Source organism: Oryx dammah, unplaced genomic scaffold (assembly GCF_014754425.2).
Source record: "Oryx dammah isolate SB20612 unplaced genomic scaffold, SCBI_Odam_1.1 HiC_scaffold_23, whole genome shotgun sequence".
Classification (NCBI taxonomy): Eukaryota; Metazoa; Chordata; class Mammalia; order Artiodactyla; family Bovidae; genus Oryx; species Oryx dammah.
In genome coordinates, this window is record NW_024070207.1 from 122,947,308 (window position 1) to 122,967,499 (window position 20,192).

Sequence of the window (20,192 nt, forward strand, 5' to 3'; positions counted from 1 at the left end):
ACCTCACCCTCAAGCTGAAGGTTGTGGAGCAGTTAGTTTTCCAGAGGGAACTTGCAGTATGACTGTCAGGAAAATGAAAGCTGGTAATGGCTAACAGATGAGAACTCCAAAGGGATAATGAGGGCTCAAACTTGGATCATTGCAGCTGGAATGGAAAAGAGAGGGAAGAAGTAACAGGCATCTTGGAGATGAAATCAAGTGGGTTTCCTGGCTCTGAACGTGGAGGGGAAAGGACATAGAGAAGCTTGAATCCAACCCAGCTTTTTAGCCTGTGTGACTAGGGTTTGGCAATGTCATTAATGAAGATTCAGAATGAAGTAGGAAGAACAGATTTATGAGAGGAGGAAAGCATTTTGTTGCTTTCTCATCCCTGTTCTTCTTAATAAAATTGTTTCCAGCTTCTTAAGAGTTCAAGATGAATTGAGTTCTGCAAGAGGCAGGAGGCAAATTCTTCCACCAACCACTTACTCTCAGAAGACTTGTCCCCACAGTTTTTAAGAGTCTTGTCTCCAAGCCCACATGTGAGAGAATCAGAATGAAAATATATTTTCCCTCAATAGTTGAAATTTCCTTTGGTTGAGCATCTACAGAGTAGTAAACCATTGGAGCCAAGTTGAATCTTGTTTTCTAGAAAAGTCCTACATGAGTGATTTAGGATTGGAAGGTCATTCTCTCATGCCCTGAGGATTAAGCCTAGAGAAACACATGATGCTCATCTATAACACTCTAGGGCATGCCTCATCCCATTGTGAAGCAAAACCTCTTGATTGTTGATAGACCAGGATGCAAGAAACAAGTGAAGGCAGGCACCGAATGGCAAAGTGGCGTCTGCAAATGTAGTAGCGGCATTTTTTGAGTGTCTGCTATCTGCCAGGTGCTGTTCTAAGTTCTTGACAGGTAATGCGTCCTTTACATCGCCACGTCAATCAGCCTTTTTGGTGAGTCCTCTTACTGTCTCTAGTTTCCAGATGAGAACACTGAGACCTAGAAGGGTTAGATCCATTGCCCAAAGCCCCACAGCCATATACTGGAACTCAGACACAAGCAGCCTCTGGCTGCAGGGTCTGGCCCAATAAACTAATCATATGTTCCAGAACCGCCCAAGACAGTCCTCATTTCTGCCTCTTGTCTTGGCATAGTTATAAATATGAACTCTAGAAAGTGTCCCCATTTGGACAAGAAGTTATGAACACCATTCCTCTTAACCATGATATTTTGCTCATTCAAAGTCAAGAAAATCGAATCCAAGCAACAGAGGCTTCCAAGTGGTTAGGCTCTATCTCCAGTCATGAGTGGAGTGACAGTTCACCCCACCTGAATTGAATTGAGTAGTGAATATGAAAGTGAAGCGAAAGTGTTATTTGCTCAGTCATGTCCAACTGTTTGTGACCCCCTGGACTCTACCTCTATCCATGGAATTCTCCAGGCGAGATTATTGGAGTGGGTTGCCATTCCCTTCTCCATTGGATCTTCCCAACCCTGGGATTTAACCCGGGTCTCCTGCATTGCAGGCACGTTCTTTACTGTCTGAGTGACCAGGGAAGCCCAGTGAGTATGACTCTCTGGTAATCATCCAGTTTGTCCTAAGACTGAAACTGGCTGCATGGGTTGGTGTAGATTTGGTTTTAACCAACAAATCCCTCTGTTCTCTTATAACTTTTGTTGTCTGTGCGACCCCATGGACTGTAGATAACTTTTGAGGCATCCATTTAGACGCTATTGTCAGCCTGCCAGTGCCCACAGTTCGCCTCTTGCTGGAGCAGTTTTATTTATGCCTCGACACTTGGTCCATGCAGGTTCCCCCGGATCTACAGAATGAAGTGCTAATCAGCCTGTTAGAGACTGATCCGGATGTGGTGGACTATCTACTCAGAAGGAAGGCCTCCCAGTCTTCGTGAGTATGCTCGTTTTCCCATCTTCTCAAATCATCTTGGGGATGTCTATTTCCATTTCCAAAGAATTAGAAAAGTTTACATAACTCCACACAGGGTGACTTGAGTGGAATTTTGGTGACTTCCTGGCAAATCTGATCTGTCCCCCTAAAAAGAAAATCCTTGTCTTACCAATTGACTTGTCAAATTAGAAACTGCCTTTGGGGATTTTTCTGTTTCATTTTTTTGTCTTTTTCCAGCCCCTTGAGACTGTGTTTACCAGGAAAAAAAAAAAAGCCACTAAATCACACTGGCAGGAAGCGCAGGAACTGACAGTGATATGCGCCAGTGATTCCACTTCTACAATCCTTAAAACTGTGCTTAGCAGCCCCCAAGGATGCACCTGGACGCATCTTACCTTTGTAACTTACCAGTGGGACAGGTGCCTCACCAAACCACAGGACTGCCCTCAGCCAAGGCCTAGGTGGCCATTTGAAATGAGACATGTTCACCCTCTCGACTTGCCCACTCTTTATAGCTAGCATCCTTTCGACAGAAACGCACACTGATCTCCACAGGCCCACATGTTTGCAATGAGGAAAATACAAGCCTCCCTATAGGCTATGGTTTGCCACCATCTTTTCCCCCAAAGGAGAAGCACGGAGTTTTTCCTGCTGGTTAGATTTTATGACTTCTCTTCACCATTTGCTATAGAGGCAGAGTGTATGGAGGGTGCCGAACATTTAACAAAGCCAGTTAAGGGGACAATATTGCATCATGAACCAGGAGCGATGTTGCCATCAAGGCACCAAATCCTAAATTTGTGACAGGAAAAGTTGTGATCCTTCGTGAAAGTATCATTTATGCTGTGCTTTTTAATCTACTGAATTTCAACAATTCTAAGACACATTTTCCCCCAGGTTTTATAATCTCTGAAATTAAGATTAATCTTTTTATTAATTTTTTATTGACGTATAGTTGCTTTACAATGTTGTGTTAGTTTCAGGTGTACAGCAAAGTGAATCAGTTACACATATACACATATCCCCTCTTTTTCAGACTCTTTTCCCATAGAGGTCATTACAGAATATTGAGTAGAGTTCCCTGTGCTATACAGCAGGTTCTCATTTGTTATCTATTTTAGACATAGCAGTGTGTATATGTCAATTCCAATCTCCCAATCCATCCCACCCTTCCCCTCCTTGGTATCCATAAGTTTGAGATTAATCTTATAATCAGTGACATGTCTTCATAGCATTTTCTCTCTTAGTCATACATAAATACTGTAATGGTCTGTCTTATCCAGTGGTATCTTGGAAAGATGGACATGCATTAAATTTTTCTTTTATACTGCTGTTGAATTTGATGTACTAATTTTCATTTAAAACTATTTCAAATATTTAAAAATTATGTTTTTTACAGAAACTTGGTGGAAAGAAATTGCACATTGTTCAGGCCTCCTTCTTTCCTGGGTCATTACGTTCATAACCCTGCTCAGTTCAGTTTCACTCTATGTCCTGTAGGGCAGGGAAGAATTTTTAAGTGGATCATCCTTTCAAGAGCACTTTTTAAAATCCATTTCTGTGCCAATCATTATCAAGATAATTTCTGCTTCAAGTAAGACAGTCTGCCTAGATTCAAGCCCTAAGAGCCAGGAGAGAATAAAAATTAATTCAAATTATATACATGGGCTAGCATTTCATGGTCTTACTTTTCATATCAGAAAATTAGGCTTTCTTAAATTTTCCCAAGATACCTAGCTATCATCAAGGTGTAGATTCTAATTTAAACTAACACAGGGCTTTTCTTCGCAGTAGATCTTGTGCCACCAGAATTTAAAGGAACTTACTTATTTCCTTACCCTGGGCAAGAGACCAGACATTGTGGCCTTCTCTCTGTGAATCCCCTGTTAAGCTGCCTTAAACCACTTCTCTGTGGGAAAGCTAGAAAACACACACCTAAAAAAAACACTGATTTTGACTTGCCAAATTTCTTGCTTTTACATGGCATTTAAAAGTATATGAATATTATATGTTGAAGAATAGGTGATAGAAGTTATTTCTCTGTGGTTTTCAAGTACACTCTTTGCATATAAACACCAATAAATGGGCCTTTCTTTCCCTAATCTTAGGAAAAGGAGGAATCATATTAAGCCCATCCCAAGCTGTAGAGTGGTTTAGCCTCTTCTGTTGCCTGTCCCCATAGGAACAAGAATTGCAAGGCCTAGGCAAGCTGACCCTATTCTAAGATGTTAGGTGAGTGACGGGGCTTCAAGGAGAGGGACGTGAGCCCACAGGAGCATGGAACATGTCTTTGGGAGAAGACTGGCTAAGTAAGGAGGAGTATTCAGTTTTTCCCTCTGGATACAGGTCAAACAGCAGCTCAGAAGGGTGATAATGCTGCCAGGAAATGAAAATACATACATTAACAAATAAATATGGATTTTTAATGGCCATTTGAGGCTTGAAAGTCCTAACCCTCGAGCTGTAGATAGTTTCTGCAGGCTTTAAAGCGTGCTTCTCCACTTTACTGTGCATCTGGATCGCCAGGAGTTCTTGTTAAAAAACTCTCTGAATCAGTATGTCTGGGGAGGGAGCCTGAGAAACTGCATTTTTAACAGACCCTCAGATGGTACTGTGATATGGTCCACACTTTGAGGAGCAAAAGCTTAAAATCTCAAGGCATTTTTTTTTCAATTTTTTTGAAGTATAGTTGATTTACAACATTGTGTTAATTTCTGCCATACCACAAAGTGATTCTGTTGTGCACATATATACATATATATGTATACACATATATATACATTCATTTTTTTAGATTCTTTTCCAACATGGTTTATCACAAGATACTGAGTATAGCTCCCTGTGCTCTTCAGTAGGACCTTCTTGTTTATCCATCCTATTTATAAAAGCTCACATCTTTAAGAGCTTGCAGGTTTGTTGAAGTAGGCCTCCAAGGGACAAATGGTATGTGCTGGGTCCCTGGTTCTCAGCCTCGTCTCCCCGTTCAAATCACCTCGGGAACCTGAAGAATACCTCCACCTGTGTGCCCCCCCTCCACAGAGATTTGGATTCACTTATTCTGGGGTGCAGTCTGGACACCGGGATTTTCAAAGCTCCCATATGATTCTCTCCCAAGTGGCCAGGCTAAGAACTGCCAGCTGAGAGCTGCCCCAGTAGATACTACATATTTCCTGTCATCCAGAGAGTTGAGGTTAGGTGATTTGTTACATTCCAAAGGGGGCTCTGTGCTGACAGAGAAGGCAACCAGTGCTCCAGACCATAAATCCACATGAACTTTGGAGAAGAGAAAGAAATGTTTCCTGTTGTCTCATGGATAGCTTCTGAGAAGAGCAAGGATTTGAAGGGAACTTTGTAGGGCTGGAGAGGTTGTCAATAGGCCTGGATGTTTGGGGAGCTTGAACCAGGGCCTGGTCATAAAAGTAAATATGTCAGCTGGCTGGGGACACAGTAAAAAAAAAAAAGCTGGCCAGCACAGAGGGCAGAAGCCCTTAAATGGCAAGCTTAGTGGTGATGCCTAAACCAAGAAGCAGTGGCTAAGAGTTAGAGTGATGAGAGATCGTGGTCATGATAGATTACAGTGCTGACAAATTGCAGTACCCCAATGCTGGCAACACTGGCGTGCCAATTACCCATCAATAGCACATGCTTGTATGATACAAAACACTGGTCATGAGGTTTGAATTCAGAGCCAGATTTCCTGAGTCCATATCCCATTTCTACTTCCAGTTAGCTGTGCTGTCTTGGGTAAATCAATTTCTCTCTCTGTATCAGTTTCCTCATCTGTAAACTAGAGATAAAAAGTTATACTGGGATGAGGACTTCCCTGGCAGTCCAGTGGTTAAGACTCAGCACTTACAATACGGGGGTGGGTGGTGGTGCAGGTTCAATCCCTGGTCAGGGAACTAAGATCTCACATGCCATGTGGCAAAAAAAAAAAAGAAAAAAGAGGAAAAAAGTACTAACTTTATAGTTATTTGGCTATTAGAACAGTATCTGGCTTTAAATAAATGCTTAGTATGATCATTATAACATTGCTTGGCATTTCATCATTCTGTTCATTTATAACTACTTACCAAAGTAGGATTTGGTAAGTCAGTGTAAGTAGTCTTAAGTGGGGTGTCACTAGATTCTGCCTTGCTGTCCATGAGACAGCAACTTATGAAGGCAACATGGCGTGAGAGAACCCATCCGTGTTAAGTTGTGGCACTCTGGGAAAAGGCAAAGCCCACCTGATCTAACTGGCATCGGGATGGTGGCATGGTTCTGGAATAGAAAGAGGGGTGAGGATGAAAGGCACTGAAGTTGGGAAGGTGGCCTGATCGCATCAGGCCAGGTAGAGTTTGAAAGGGACAAGAAGCGGTTCCGTTTGCAGGTCTTGAGCTGGAGGACCTGGATAAGCTGTGGTGCAATGAAAATGGACAGAACTCTTGTTCTGAAGATTTTATTTGGTGAAAACTCAGCTACAAGGGCTATAAAAGGCAAGAATGGAAAGGATTTTCAGGAAGACCACAGAATGGAAAGCAACAGTAGCTTCTAAAATGAACTCCGTAAGTGCAGTGATATACACGAGCTCCCTCGTTATTCTCTTTTGACTCTTTGATTTATTTCCTGAAGCTTCTGTTCTGTGCCATCAATTCACATACCTAAATAAGGTTTTAGGTTCCCGTGCCCCACGTGGAAACTGAGTAAGATTTTATTTGGAGTGGACAAGTAAATTTTCAAAAGAGTGTCAAACCAAGAACAAGAACATACTCATCATAATTTCTGTTTTGAAAGATGAAACATTTAGTAATATTTGGGAATTTCATGTTTCCATTTGAGTTGTTTCCTCTTCTGTCTGTGGCAACTGAACTGGGGGAGTGAAAGGAAGATTCATTATTTTTTCTTGTGCTTGTCTACTTACATTTTTGGCTTCAACCAAAATGGAATGCCAAGAGGAGATTAGAAGAAATTTATATTACTAAAAAGGCAAGACTTCTAGCTTTTTAATTGCTTGTCTGGTATATTTATTGGAATTATAGGCTCTTTTTTTTTCAAAGATACTTAGAATAGATCCCCCTCCCCTTCCTTGATTTAGGGATGTAAGGAAATAGGGGATGAGAACAGAATCAAAGAAGACAAGGTGTGATGAACACAGGCATTTGCAACAGAACAGAGGAGGGCTGGGACTAGGGTGAGGAAAGTGAGGTGCAAGTTTTAAAGATGTGCTAAATAGTCATCAAAATGAACAACAATTAAATGTAGCAATTTTTAAAAACCAATGTTGTCACCAAAGATCTACAATGAACAAAATAGCAACAAAAATTTTAGGAGACCTGGGCAAGTTCTAATGTCTGTCTCCTGGTGGGAGTGTGGATCCATGTCAGCTTCTCTTTGGAGCGGGCTGCCTTTGTCCCTAGGATTCTGCATAAGGGATGTTTTGCAGAAGTGAACATGATGAATGTGAAAATCTTCCATAAATCCAGAGTGACTGTGGCAGTGGATTCCTTTCCCATTACAATTAACACTGTCGACGATGGTTATGTGCTTTGAGTTCCAACAGATGGAGGTTTATCAGTTCACGGCTGAGCCAAGCATGAAACCAAAGCAAGTTTGAAATCCCCAAGGATGTTTCTCACTGGGGTCGCTCAGCCAGGGGCCAGGCTGGCCACTTTCCGGTGATTGAACCGGAGTTTTCCGTCTATCCACAGAACGAGTTCTGTGCCTCCAGCTGCAGTGCAGGCCTGCCCACAGTACCCTGCCAGCGTGTTTACACCCTGACCTGGAAGGACCAGCTAAGGGTGAGAAAGCGATTCGCTCTCCGTGTCCATCTCATGCTTGTTTGGTTGGCCGAGACTGGCCATGCATGCTGTGGATGGTCCCGAGGCTTTCAGGGCTCATGGGAAAGCTCTCCAGTCATGGAGGCAAACCCAGTCAATTGGCACTGTATCCACTCAGCATTCCCCACCTCAATCCATGAAATTCCAGCACCTAGGGAGACAGAACACCATGAGCCTCTCAACGATTTCTCGCTGCTTAGAGTAAATATTTTCTATAAATAAACACATGAATATTTTAGCCCTTTACTTGGAGCGCTGAACTTAAAATTTGTCTTCCGAGAGGTGAATCAGCTTAGGAGGCAAATCTTAGAGAAGATATCAGTGACAGCTTGTCTCATTTTTTTTCAAAGATACTCACAGGGAAGGTCCTGGATTTGTTTCCAGTTGATTGAATGATAAAGCAATGGAGTGACACTAGAATTTTTGAAAACTCTGAACCGCCAATAGTATAGTGAGACTTCTGAGGAGTGAATATAATCGTTTCATTTCATTAATTGGTGGGCTCTCGCGTGGAAAGACAAGTCTTCCCAGGTGGCCCAGTGGTAAAGAATCCGCTGGCCAGTGCAGGAGACACAGGTTTGATCCATGGACTGGACAGATCCCTGGGAAGAGGAAGTGGCAACCTACTCCAGTATTCTTACCTGAAGAATTCCACGGACAGAGGAGCCTGGCGGGCTAGAGACCATGGGTCTCAGAGAGTCGGACACGACCGAGCGCACATGCACGCGTGTAGAAAGACAGCCCTTGGGTGTGGGTTCCCGGGCAAATTTGGCCATCATCTTACTGACCTCTGCTGAGAAATTAAACTGATAAATAGGAAATACTTTAAACATATAAAAGAGCCACCAACTGTAAGCATAAAACAAGGCATTTTACTATTGATTTTGAATAATTTGAAACTATACAGTCCAGGGAATTCTCCAGGCCAGACTACTGCAGTGGGTAGCCTTTCCCTTCTCCAGGGTAACTTCCCAACCCAGGGATCAAACCCAGGCCTGCCACGTTGCAGGCAGATCCTTTACCAGCTGAGCCACGAGGGAAGCCCAAGAATACTGGAGTGGGGGGGCCTATCCATTCTCCAGAGGATCTTCCGGACCCAGGAATCGAACCGGGGTCTCCTGCTTTGCAGGCAGATTCTTTACCAGCTAAGCTATCAGGGAAGCCCATGATTTTAAACAGTATTTATCAAATACATTTTCAGAGTCTCGACCCCATGCAATGTCACCATCCCCTCATTTATTTCAGTTCTCTCTCGACGTGTGATCAGAGTTGTTAACAGTAACTTCATCCAGTTGCTGCCACACAATGAATTCTATATACATGTCAACTTATGTGCTTCTGCCAGGCCAAGGGGTTGCTTCACATAAGAGGCTACCCCAAGCTGTTTGCCATGTGCACTCAACCTGCTTCAGCTTCCATGGCTAAGTACACTGGCTGGGGAAAGAGGGATCCCCCACCTGCCCGTGTTCTGGGGATGACCCCAGCCCCACTGAGGAGGTCCATGGGCTGTGTCTGCTGCTTTCGCCTCCACCCCCAGGGATTAGCTCTGACCTCCTCCTCTGGTTTCTCCCTGATGGGGGCTACAGGTGTGGTGACCTCAGTGGCTTGACTTGGAGAATGACACCAAAGAGCAGAGAAAGGCAGCTTGGCCCCTCCTGTCCCCTCCCCTTATCATGTTCTGATCCATAACCAGATGGCATTCAGCGATCTGGCTCCTGCAGGCTGGAGCTGGCTGCGATGGGCACGCTCTCTCCTCTAATCTGCTGTAGCCCTGTCAGCTTGAGGTCAGAACCAGCCCACTGTCCCCACTGCTAGCCGGGGCTGAGGCTGTGGCCAGTACCTGTGATCTCTCTGCTGACTTGCCTCCGAGGAGATCCATAGCCCACGGTCACATCTATAGGGTGAGGGAGGGCAGGTAGGCTTGGTATCTCAGGTTTGGTATCTGACTTCCCCCAAGTATCAAAATTACCTGGAGGGCTTTTAAAGCCCTGCGCCGAGAGGTTCCCTTTCAGTCCTCAGAAGCAGCACCCATTTGGCTTAATCTGCTGTCACCATCTTGAAATTCTAGTCATTATTCTCACTATGGGGCCCCGCGGGTTCATTTGGCCCTGAGCCCTGCTTGTGATCGCCAGTCCCATCAGGAAATCCAAAGGGCAGCCTGCGAATTTGCATTTCCAACCAGCCATGCATTTCCTAGATGATGGGGACACTGCCATGTCAGAAGTACTGTCCCTAGTACTTGAGATGTTCAAGAAATTTCTTTCATGGGGTGTTTTTCCTGATGCACGTTAACTGTTGACTGAATCTGCAACTTATGTTTTGCTCTATATATCCTCTTCTGTATGTTTTGTAAGACAGATGAGCAAGATATGAGACCAAACCATTGTGGTCTCCATGAGCTACAATACGACCTTTCAAAAACTCTCTTCCTGTTCTAAGGGGGCCCAAAAGCATCTGTGGCCCAGATAGTTATTTTAATTTGGCAAGGGAATTGACTAGACTCTCTTTAAAACAGGTCATAAAAGCAGGTTTTATGTGCCCACTCTTATCGAAATAACACTGTGACTTATTCTTGCCGAGTAGACATAAGACACTTTCATTAATGAATGGAAAAATGTCAACTAAACAGGGGAAAACAACTGAAGTTAGCCCGGCAATTTGATGTCTAGCCCTGGTCATAATGTAAAACCCAGATTCTGAGCTGAGCTCTGTGTGGCTACCAGTTCAGCACACTTGTATTTGCTCATTCTCACAGTGGAGCATCCTCAGTGAGAGTCACACCCCATGATGACAGACAGGGGTCCGTTTGTTTTGTCCTGTGTTCCCTCCATAGAATCAGAGAGAGTTTCCCCCTTCAATTAAATGATGGCAGTTAAATCGTTTTTTTCTCCACTTTCCAGCAGAAGTAGTAAGTTCCTTTTATTTTTCCTTCATTCATTGGAAGCCTAAAGTTTCTGGAAAACCGTCCTCGTGGGTTGTCCTCTGGCTCTTTCCCATAAGGTCAACAGTCATTGGTTTAAAGGGGAGGCAAGGAAAGGACTGTTTATTCCATGTGGGTGGGAAATTCCCTCGGCAGAAAGTGCTTGGGGCCCTAACTGCCTCGGTGGCAGGGAAAGTGTGTCACAGCTGAGTTGCCTTCCCCTGTCAGTAAGCCCTGCCCAAGCCCCCAGTGAAGCCGGACCCCCTGACAGCATCCTTTCTCCTCCTGCACACACAGAACCCTTAGATTAGGAAGGGCTTGCTCAGGCATGGGGTTACCTTCTATAAGATCACCAAGGATTTGTCTTGAAAAATTAATCCAAAAGAAAGTAAAGACCAGAGAAGTGAAGTGGGGCGAGGGGTAGGGAGGGGCAGCAGAAGCAGGTTTGGGAACTTTTAATCAATCTGTGATCATTTCCCTTTAAGATGTTGTCAGGGCCACTGTTTTGAGGAAAGTAGAAAATACAGATGTTCCCAGGTAAGACTTCAAACACTCTTGTCGTGTTCCTGATGTTCTTGTTTTCCTGTTCGGCTCACATTTTCACCATTATTTCTGTTGCTGTGACAACTCATGCTCATATAAAACTTAATGGATATGCTCATTAGTACGCTTTACATCAATTTGTAAAAGCACTCGTGCCTTGTAGAATCCTTTTAGATGTATTTAAATAGCATGGATTCCAGTGATGGTCATATGTTTATCTTTTCAGCCACCATTTTATCCATAAAACAGTTATTCCCACCACCACCACCATCATCATCATTGTCATCTTCGTTGTCAGGAAGGATGGATTGATTTACATTAGTATTTGGGTGAAAGGAGAAAAGGTGTCCATAAACTGCATGTAACGTTTTACTCATAGTTTTGTCTGAATTATTTTTAATTCAGGATATTGAGGAAAGTTAAAGAGTTATCTACAGTTTTCCCTATTTAACAGATAGTGAGCATCAGATTTTAATTTTTAAATGGAAACAGGGATTGATCCAACAGGCATTTCAGCAATGCACCTTGAAGAAAGGGTTTCATCACTTCGCCCTGCTGTTTCCTGTGACATCTGTTGGGTTTTGCTGCCATCTGCTGGCCATTTCATAGAAATGCTTTCACCTGATTGACAGGAGTCTTGGAACCTTGCTCAGAAACCCTTTTTTGTTTCAGCCCCTGTGTCCACACATTCTCCTGCTGTCATTTGTAAACCTGTCCGCTGGTTTGAATCTGGTCTCTCATTGCTAACACACTCACTTACCTGTAATTGTCTCCTTGTGCCAGAAGCCCTGACATGCTGAGGTCAGAAGTCTCCTTTTCCATGGGAGGAAGGCACTCGTCCACAGACTCCAACAAGGCCTCCAGCGGAGACCTCTCCCCTTATGACAACAACTCCCCTGTGCTGTCTGAGCGTTCCCTGCTGGCTATGCAAGAGGACGCGGTGCCGGGGGGCTCAGAGAAGCTTTACAAAGGGCCGGAGCCGTGTGTGCGCCGGGTGGGCCACTTGCCCTCCTCGAAATCGAGGGAGAGTTCTCCTGGACCAAGGATTGGCAAAGGTAATTCATCCAGTCCCTCTGATTGCATGTGGCCTGGGGTGGGTGCTTTGGACCTGGTCTCCAACCCTTCCTTGTTTCATGTTTCTCTAATTCAATGAGCATTTACTGAGGACCTGCCGAACACTGATCCTGGGTCCGAGTCCCTGCACACCCAGCTAGGTGGGGAGCAGTCTCCAGCTCGGTGAGGCCCAGCCAGTCCCAGCTGTCTCTCCCCTCCGGCATCTGAGGAACTTGCTGGCTCCTGGCCTGTGGGCTTGGGTACATATCTTTTAGTCTAAGATGGCACTCCGCCATTGCTGTTACTTTTATACAGAGAACAAGCTGAACTCACTATATAAGGAGCAGGCGTGTTCCAAATAAGTCTCCATGGCAATGATGACTTTTAGGCAAAAGAAGATTTCCATGGTCAAATACATTTGGGAAAGCCTGAGTTAACCAAGCTAACCGTTTCTCTGCTGTACAAGTTCTCAAAAATCTTTACACTGCTAGCAGGCACCATGAATTTCCACGATGGGAGGGAGGGGATGGTTTGCAGCTTTTCTCAAATGTATTTGACCACTGGATGTTCGATTTTGTACTCCCCCTCCACAGAACAATTCCTCGGGGTCAGGACTCACAGGACACTTTTAAACTGATCATTGGAAGACACAGTACAAATTCTTGCTGCTTTATCACAAATATATAGTTTTCTCTGAAAAGTCACTCTGAAAGGGCTCCCTTTTTTTGGTGTTTTTAATCACAGCAGCTTTATTTTTATTTCACAAGTATTTGTTTCAAAAATTTCTTTTAATTTACAGTGAAAACAGTAGTTGGTATTTCCATCAAGCATAAAATTTCCTTTTAAAATGTGAAAGTACTTGCCTCATCTGTGAAATGGACTCAGGGACATCTCTTCAGGATTAAATGAGAGAATGAATACATATGAACTGCTGAACACAGGGAAGCACCAGTAGACATTTGCTTCTAGAAATAGTTATTATCATCACGTTGCCAAATTTGTTTGTTTAGATGCTAAGTCATGTCTGACTCTTTGTGACCTCACAGACTGTAGCCCGCTAGGCTCCTCTGTCCATGGAATTTTCCAGGCAAGAGTACTGGAGTGGGCTATCATTTCCTTCTCCAGGGGATCTTCCTGACCCAGGGATTGAACCCATGCCTCCTGCATTGGCAGGCAGGTTCTTTACCTCTGAGCCACCTAGGATGCTCTTAGGTTTCAGGATTGTAGTAAGGATTAAATGAGATGGTGGGAACACCTAAGATAGAGCCTTAGGCTGTAAATATTTACAGACAGATTATGGGGAGTGTATGAATAAACACATGCAGAACTGTGACTCTGCTGATGCCACAGAGGAGTATTCCCTAGACAAGATAAACAGACTATAACCATTGTTCCTCTGTCTCTATGTTGATGCAGTTGGAGCTGTTGTCACCCATAATAATTCTACTCATTTCCCAGGGCTGCCATAACAAGTGAACACAAACTTAGTGATTTAAAACAACACAAAAATTTATTATCATAAAGTTCTGGACGTCAGAAATCTAAAATGGGTCCACAGGGCTGTGTTCCTTCCGGAGACTCTAGGGAGCAATCTGTTTCCTTGCCTTTTCCAGCTTCTGAGGCTGCCTGCATTCCTTGGTTTGTGGCCCTTTCCTCCATCTTTAAAGCCAGCAACATAGCATCTTCTATCTTGCTTCCCTCTTATAAAGACCTTTGTGATTACACTGGGCTCACACAGATCATCAAGGATCATCTCATTCCAAAATCCAGAACTTAGGCACACCTGCAAGACCCTTTTCACTATACCATCTTCACAGATTCTGGGGATCATGATCATCTCATTCCAAAATCCAGAACTTAGGCACACCTGCAAGACCCTTTTCACTATACCATCTTCACAGATTCTAGGGATCATGACTTACTCTGTCTACCACAGCCAGCACAGAGAAAGAGCCTTTTCGTGAATCCCAAATGGAATAGGCCTCTTAAAAGGCAGGTCTGCATCATATTCTGTCTCGTATCCATCATAATCTCGAATATAGTACTTTGAGTAGAAGAGGTGTCATAAAAATATTTATTGATTTATTTTTAATCTTCAGTTCTCATTTTGAGTTACATACCTTTTTTTTTTTTTTTACACTTCTTCCTAGATATGGCAGAGGAGGCTTTCAATATCTGGGGAACTTGGCATTCAACATTAAAAAGTGGATCCAAAGACCCAGGAATGGCAGGTAAAGGATTATATTTTCAAACTAATATTGCACTTACTTTTACAGTTAATTTTCTTTGCTTTTCACCTTACTATCATCATATTACACGCTTCTCAGATATTATTTGAAAAATGCTGTGTCGGCTTACGGAGAATATTCACAACCTAAAAGTTGAGTGTTATATTTTATTTGGGGGGAATTTTTAGGACTCCAAGCTGGGGAGACTTGGAGTAGTGTGAGAGAACTGCTCTGAGGAGGCAAGGGAAGGAGCCAGGTTATATAGACGTTTGCAACAAAGGGCAGGTAGTCTGAGTGTCAACAGATTATTGTTAATTAAAGGAAAACCAGATATCTCAAGTTAAGGAATTTAGCACTTTTCCCTGTCTGGGAAGATGCAAGAGCCTGGGCTCACTGAAATCATTCCTTTGATCTGCACCTCAGCTACCTGGGGCCAGTATCCTGTATTTTCATGTTCTGAGCTTCCTCAGGGCTCACCACAGGAGTGGCTGCAGGAAGTGGCCACCATCTGATGGCTGCTAGATGACGGGTATTCTTTTTTTTTCCTGAGTTTCTTCAGGGTGGCTCACATTGGAGGGCTGCAATCACTGAGGGCTGTGACATCCTTTTTACTGATATGGCAGGAAATATCCCATTTCTCAGGTGGAAATAGGGGGAAAGGAGATAAAGCTATACCTTTCCACCAAAGTACATCAATCTTTGACTTTATTTCATTTGCAAGAGTTTTTAAAGATAATTATAATCATTCTGACTGTGTACCTTTATATGATTTGTTTACCTTTCATTCTCCAGTTATTTTCCATTACTGTCTTTAAGGGCTGTGTAGTATTTTGGATGCATATTCATAGTTTATAGCCCAGTGTTGGGACCACTGAGTTGTTTCCATTTTTTTAGTGATGTTGCAATAAGTTAATGTCAGGGACCTCTTTTATGTACTTTTTGGATTTTGTATTTAAATTGTAAAAAAAAGTTCACAAAATTTTAGAAAGTCAGTTAAAAATATGAAATAGGAAAGTGGGAAAATAGGAAAATTCCTAGGTGGTCCAGTAGTTAGGTCTCCATGCTTCCACTTCTGGGGGCCTGGGTTCCATCTCTGGTTAGGGATATAAGATCCTACAAGCTGTGTGATGCAGCCAAAAAATAAATAAATAAGAAAGTGGGTCAAAATATAATGAACCTATCCAAGAATTCAGAGGTATAGTCACTTCACCTTGCATAGAGGATACATTGGCTGTCCATGTCCCTTTAATCTCATTGGCATTGCAAATCACTGGGTTTACATTTGGGTTTCTTTAAAAAACAAAATTGTATTTATTATCATTTGCCTGTATTTCTCACCAGTGTTTTTCAATTTTGCTATTAATCAGCTGAATTTCACCCACAGATTATCCTTATGCCATTGGCTATTTATGTATGCTAGTGTTTTTTAAATTGATTCTTACAAACTCTTCTTATAATAAAGGCATTAACCCTTTAACCACATTGTTTGCCACTGATATTCCTTGCATTTTCTCCCTTTTTGCATATCTGGATATTTTTTTAATGTTTTACATGAGTAATTCTATCTCTTTTTTGTGAATTCTTTCACAAAATTAATCTTAACTTTTACTTAAGCCTTGGCGAATTAGTCATCTATACACTTTTCTTCATCACAATATTTCATTATTTTAACCCTTAATTCTTTAATCCATCTGGAATATATGTTAATATATAATATGAGGGCTTCCCTGGTGGCTCAGACGGTAAAGAATCCTCCTGCAATGCGGGAGACCTGGGTTCGATCCCTGGGTTGGGAAGATCCCCTGGAGAAGGGCATATAATATAAGTGTGTGAATTGTTTTATTGTTTCCCTGTGTGTGTGTCCCCTTCTTCATTGTTTTGTAATACTTCCCATATTCCATTTCTAAAGCATGGTGCATTTTTATTGTAATGGCCTCTACTCCAGTTTGAGTATTTGAGTATTGATCCATTATCTAAGTGCATCTCACCTTATTCCATGAACTGCTTTACTGTCTTTTCCCCAAAGGATAAATTATTCCAAGATATCCTGCTCTGTTTTCCTTCTGCTGGTTCAAGTCTGATCTGTCCCTGTGTACATGTTTATATGCCCCTCTCCTCCCAAAATGATCAACAGGAGACAGGCAGCCTAGGGACATACGCCCCAGGAACTCCTCATTTGCTTGTGAAACACACTGTTTTGCTCTCCTCTCAATTTCCTGAAGAAAGTTGTATCACTTAGGGAAGGTTACAGACATCCTCTGAATGTCAGTGGCTTAACCTTTCACAGGTTGATTTATCCCCACTATGCAGTCCAATGTGGATTGTGCAGGGTAATGAGGGGTGGGAATACTCTGTTCGAGTCATGCAGGGGCTCAGCTCAAGGTCCATCTAGCCAGTGGCTCCCCCATCCTCAGAGGCCTCAGAGTCTTCCATGGTTGCTCCACTGTGGGCTAGAAGTTGAGGGAAGAGAGCAAGTCCAGACAACTAGGAGTGCATTTGGTGTTTTTCCTACTAGACCAGGCTTAGAAATGGCTTCCATCACACCTCCACATTTGTTAGCCAGACCTTATATATGTGGCCCTCCTAACTGTAAGGGAGGCTGGGAAGTATCATCCAGGAAGGAAAGGGGACGATGGGTGAATAAGGAGCCAGTCTCCCCCACAGTGGCAGGGGTAGAATATACACAGGGGCTGCTGCCTTCCCCTTCTGGCACTAAATGGGGGCATTTTCGATTCAATTCATTTATTCCTACGGCTTTGATTGACACAAGAGAAACATGGAAACACTATAAGGTATGTTTCCTTCGGATTGTAAGTTGCACTAAACAGGAAGAGAACGTTCCTTTTACCTTCTAGGTTCAGAAAAGTTTCCATAAGCATGGCAGAGAGGGGCTTTCTGAAGGCAGAAATTAAGGCACAGGACTATTTAGTCTCATTTGACAGTGAAGCTGTTAGATGAATTGTGCTGATAATCAAGAAGCATTGATCAGGTCTCTTACTAGGAAGTTTTCTACTGTAGTCAGCCACAGCTAAACATGTCCCGTGCTTTAAAAAAAAATTTTTTTTTTTTGAACCTGGCAAGGCACCCAGAGAGGGAGGCTACAAACCAATTACATTTCTCGTCCTTCTCTCTGGCTCCCAGGTTCCTACGGCGACATTTTTGAAAGCAGCTCCCTCCGCCCGGGACCGTGCTCCCTGTCTCAAGGGAACCTGTCCCCCAATTGGCCCCGCTGGCAGGGGAGCCCCACAGAACTGGACAGCAGTGCGCAGGCTATTCGGAGGACTCAGACCACGAGCCCGGCGGCCGAGGCGAGGGCGCACGCCCCGGTGGCCCGCGTCTGCAGCACGCCCCACATCCAGGGCGGCGGGCAGCCCACACCGAGGCCGAGGCCGGAGCCGTGCTGGACTCTGAGCAGCGCCGAGGACCTCGCCGAGAGCGAGCCGGAGGGGGCCTGGCTGCAGAGGAGAGCCAAGCCTCTGCCCCAGAGACCTGCAGAGGGTGCCAGGCACGACAAGCGGCCTCCTCCTCCTTATCCTGGTCCAGGAAAGTCAACCGTAGCATCCCCGGCCCACCACGCCGCCGAGCCACCGCTGTGGAGGCCGCGGAGGCTGGAAGAAGGCTCCGGAACAGCTTCGCAAGAGGGAAGCCAAGCAGTCGAGCCGCAGCGAGGGCATCAGGCCGCCCAGCAGAAAGCGAGCAGCGCCTTCCCCAGTCCCGCCGGCGATCAGAACAGTAAGACCTTGGGGGAGCCCAACTGGCTCGACTGGCAGAGGGAGCGATGGCAGATCTGGGAGCTCCTGTCCACCGACAACCCCGATGCCCTCCCGGAAACGCTGGTCTGAGCCCCCCACGCTCGCCCCTCACCTCCCAAACAGCCTTCTTCCACTCAGTAGGGGAAAAAGTGGGTGTTGGACAATTGGGCACTTACTTATTTTTCTTCTTTTACACTTAAAAAAAAAATAACACGAGAAAAGTCAGTACACTTAAAGATAGAGCACCCTAGGACCCTGACCCTTTATAATAAGATTCTATTGCATAGCCAGCCTTTAGAAAAAAACAAAAATGTATGTTAACGTCCGATCTAAAAGCTATTCACATTGGCTCTGTATAAGATAAAATTCTTGCTTTGGTATAGCTTAATTGTATTTATGTGTCTTCAGTTTTGACTCTTGTATATTCTGTAACAGATTATGTATGATAATCCTATATGTTATATTCACAGAAAACAGAAGGAACACATTTTTTAGTCACTTATTCTAAGTAATGAGATTCTATAGACTGTTCTAGAATATGCACAAGCGGGTTTCTGTGCTTTTGCCATAGCTTTTAACTGGGGACAGCCCTTCTTTCAATGCCTAAGAATAACACTAACAAAGTGAAATAGAACAGAATATGAGAAGCCATATTTTTATATAGTAGTGAGATACAAAAAGAATATAGTCACTGAATGCTTTTTCATATTGAATATGTTTTAAGGAAAATATTAAATTTGATACATTATGGAATATATTTTTAGAATCTGTTTAGAAAGAATTCAAGTAATGAAACAAGAGAAAGGCCGTGCCTGACAAAGAAAGAATAATTAAGAACTTGTCCTTCCCATTTTAGGTCAAATTCAACTTTATTATAGACCATATATAATATATATTTATAATGTACAATTTCTATGTATTTTTCAAAACTCTAAACTGGAATCCAACTATAAAGTGTTTGAGTGAAAAGAGAGCATTCAAATTACAGAACATGGTTTTTCCTTTTGCCTCATCATCAGTATTAACCAAATTATATGCAGCGCTTTGTGAAGTAAATCATATTTGGAAAAAAACGGAGCTCTGTATTTACACTGTGCCAAAGGCTAAGGAAATGTTTTCTTTGGTAACTTTCTGTGTAATGTAAAATGTTCCTATCATACTTCAGTACATTTGAAGTTTTTCAACTGCAAAGCAATTTTTGACCAGCAGGTGGCAATTTGCTTCAGTATTTTATGAGATTTTTTTTTTTTTCACTTCATAAGGGAATGTGTATCATAGAAAATGATTTTTTTTTATAAAACATGCTACTCTTAATTTTCATATTGGCAATGACATTTTCAGTGGTGTTTCTTCAAGTTATTGTGCCATAATGAATAAAAAGTTAAAGCAAAGGCTTTGTTCACTGGCATTAAATCTCATGAATGAACCCACACACCATTCCACATACACACTTCCCTATCTGCAAGTCCAAATGTAATGAATAGCGGCAGTACTATCCACATACAGCTAAAGAGCTAATAAAAAGTCGTAGGTGGCTTGGAGACATAACCCAGTGAAACTGATATTTGTTGCAAGTGAAGGTTGATTGTCATTCATTTGAAGCTCAGTTGTTGATGAGGAAGTAGATGGGAACTCGGGTGGTTTCCCACGTGCTGGACAAGTGTTTCCCAACACAATCCTTGTATGTCATATCTACACAACAGGCCTTGGATGCTCCTTCTGTTTCAGGGTTGAAATGATGAAGTCTAGAAAAGCTATCTGACATTTCTTAACCGGGAGCGGGGGCGGTGATGGGGGTCTTTGGGCTCTGCCCGTGGGTCGAGCACTTCTGCCACTGCCAATGCTGCCTGATTGTAGCTCATAGGTTGCTTTCCCATGCCACCTCCCCTCGTCCTCCTCCTGTTGACTCTGTGTTTTCTTGGCTTTGGATTTAACCCCCGTCTGGCTAGTTCTCTCTCTCCTTTCTGGACTCAACTACCTGAT

The 20,192-nt window shown here is 43.3% G+C and overlaps 1 protein-coding gene across 5 annotated transcripts in view; it reads left to right on the forward strand.

The window, feature by feature from the left end:
- ARHGAP6 (Rho GTPase activating protein 6) overlaps positions 1–19,617 on the forward strand; it is a 546,996-nt gene extending 527,379 nt beyond the window's left edge. For 4 of the 5 annotated variants that reach the window (XM_040266467.1, XM_040266469.1, XM_040266471.1 and 1 more), the window contains exons 10-13: positions 1,797–1,894; positions 11,960–12,231; positions 14,380–14,460; positions 17,599–19,617. In XM_040266467.1, the coding sequence (XP_040122401.1) occupies positions 1,797–1,894; positions 11,960–12,231; positions 14,380–14,460; positions 17,599–18,299 (1,152 nt within the window). In that variant the 3' untranslated portion in view covers positions 18,300–19,617. The remainder of the gene's footprint in view (positions 1–1,796; positions 1,895–11,959; positions 12,232–14,379; positions 14,461–17,598) is intronic. The other variant, XM_040266468.1, reaches the window with a different exon arrangement.
- The last annotated feature ends 575 nt before the right edge of the window (positions 19,618–20,192 follow it).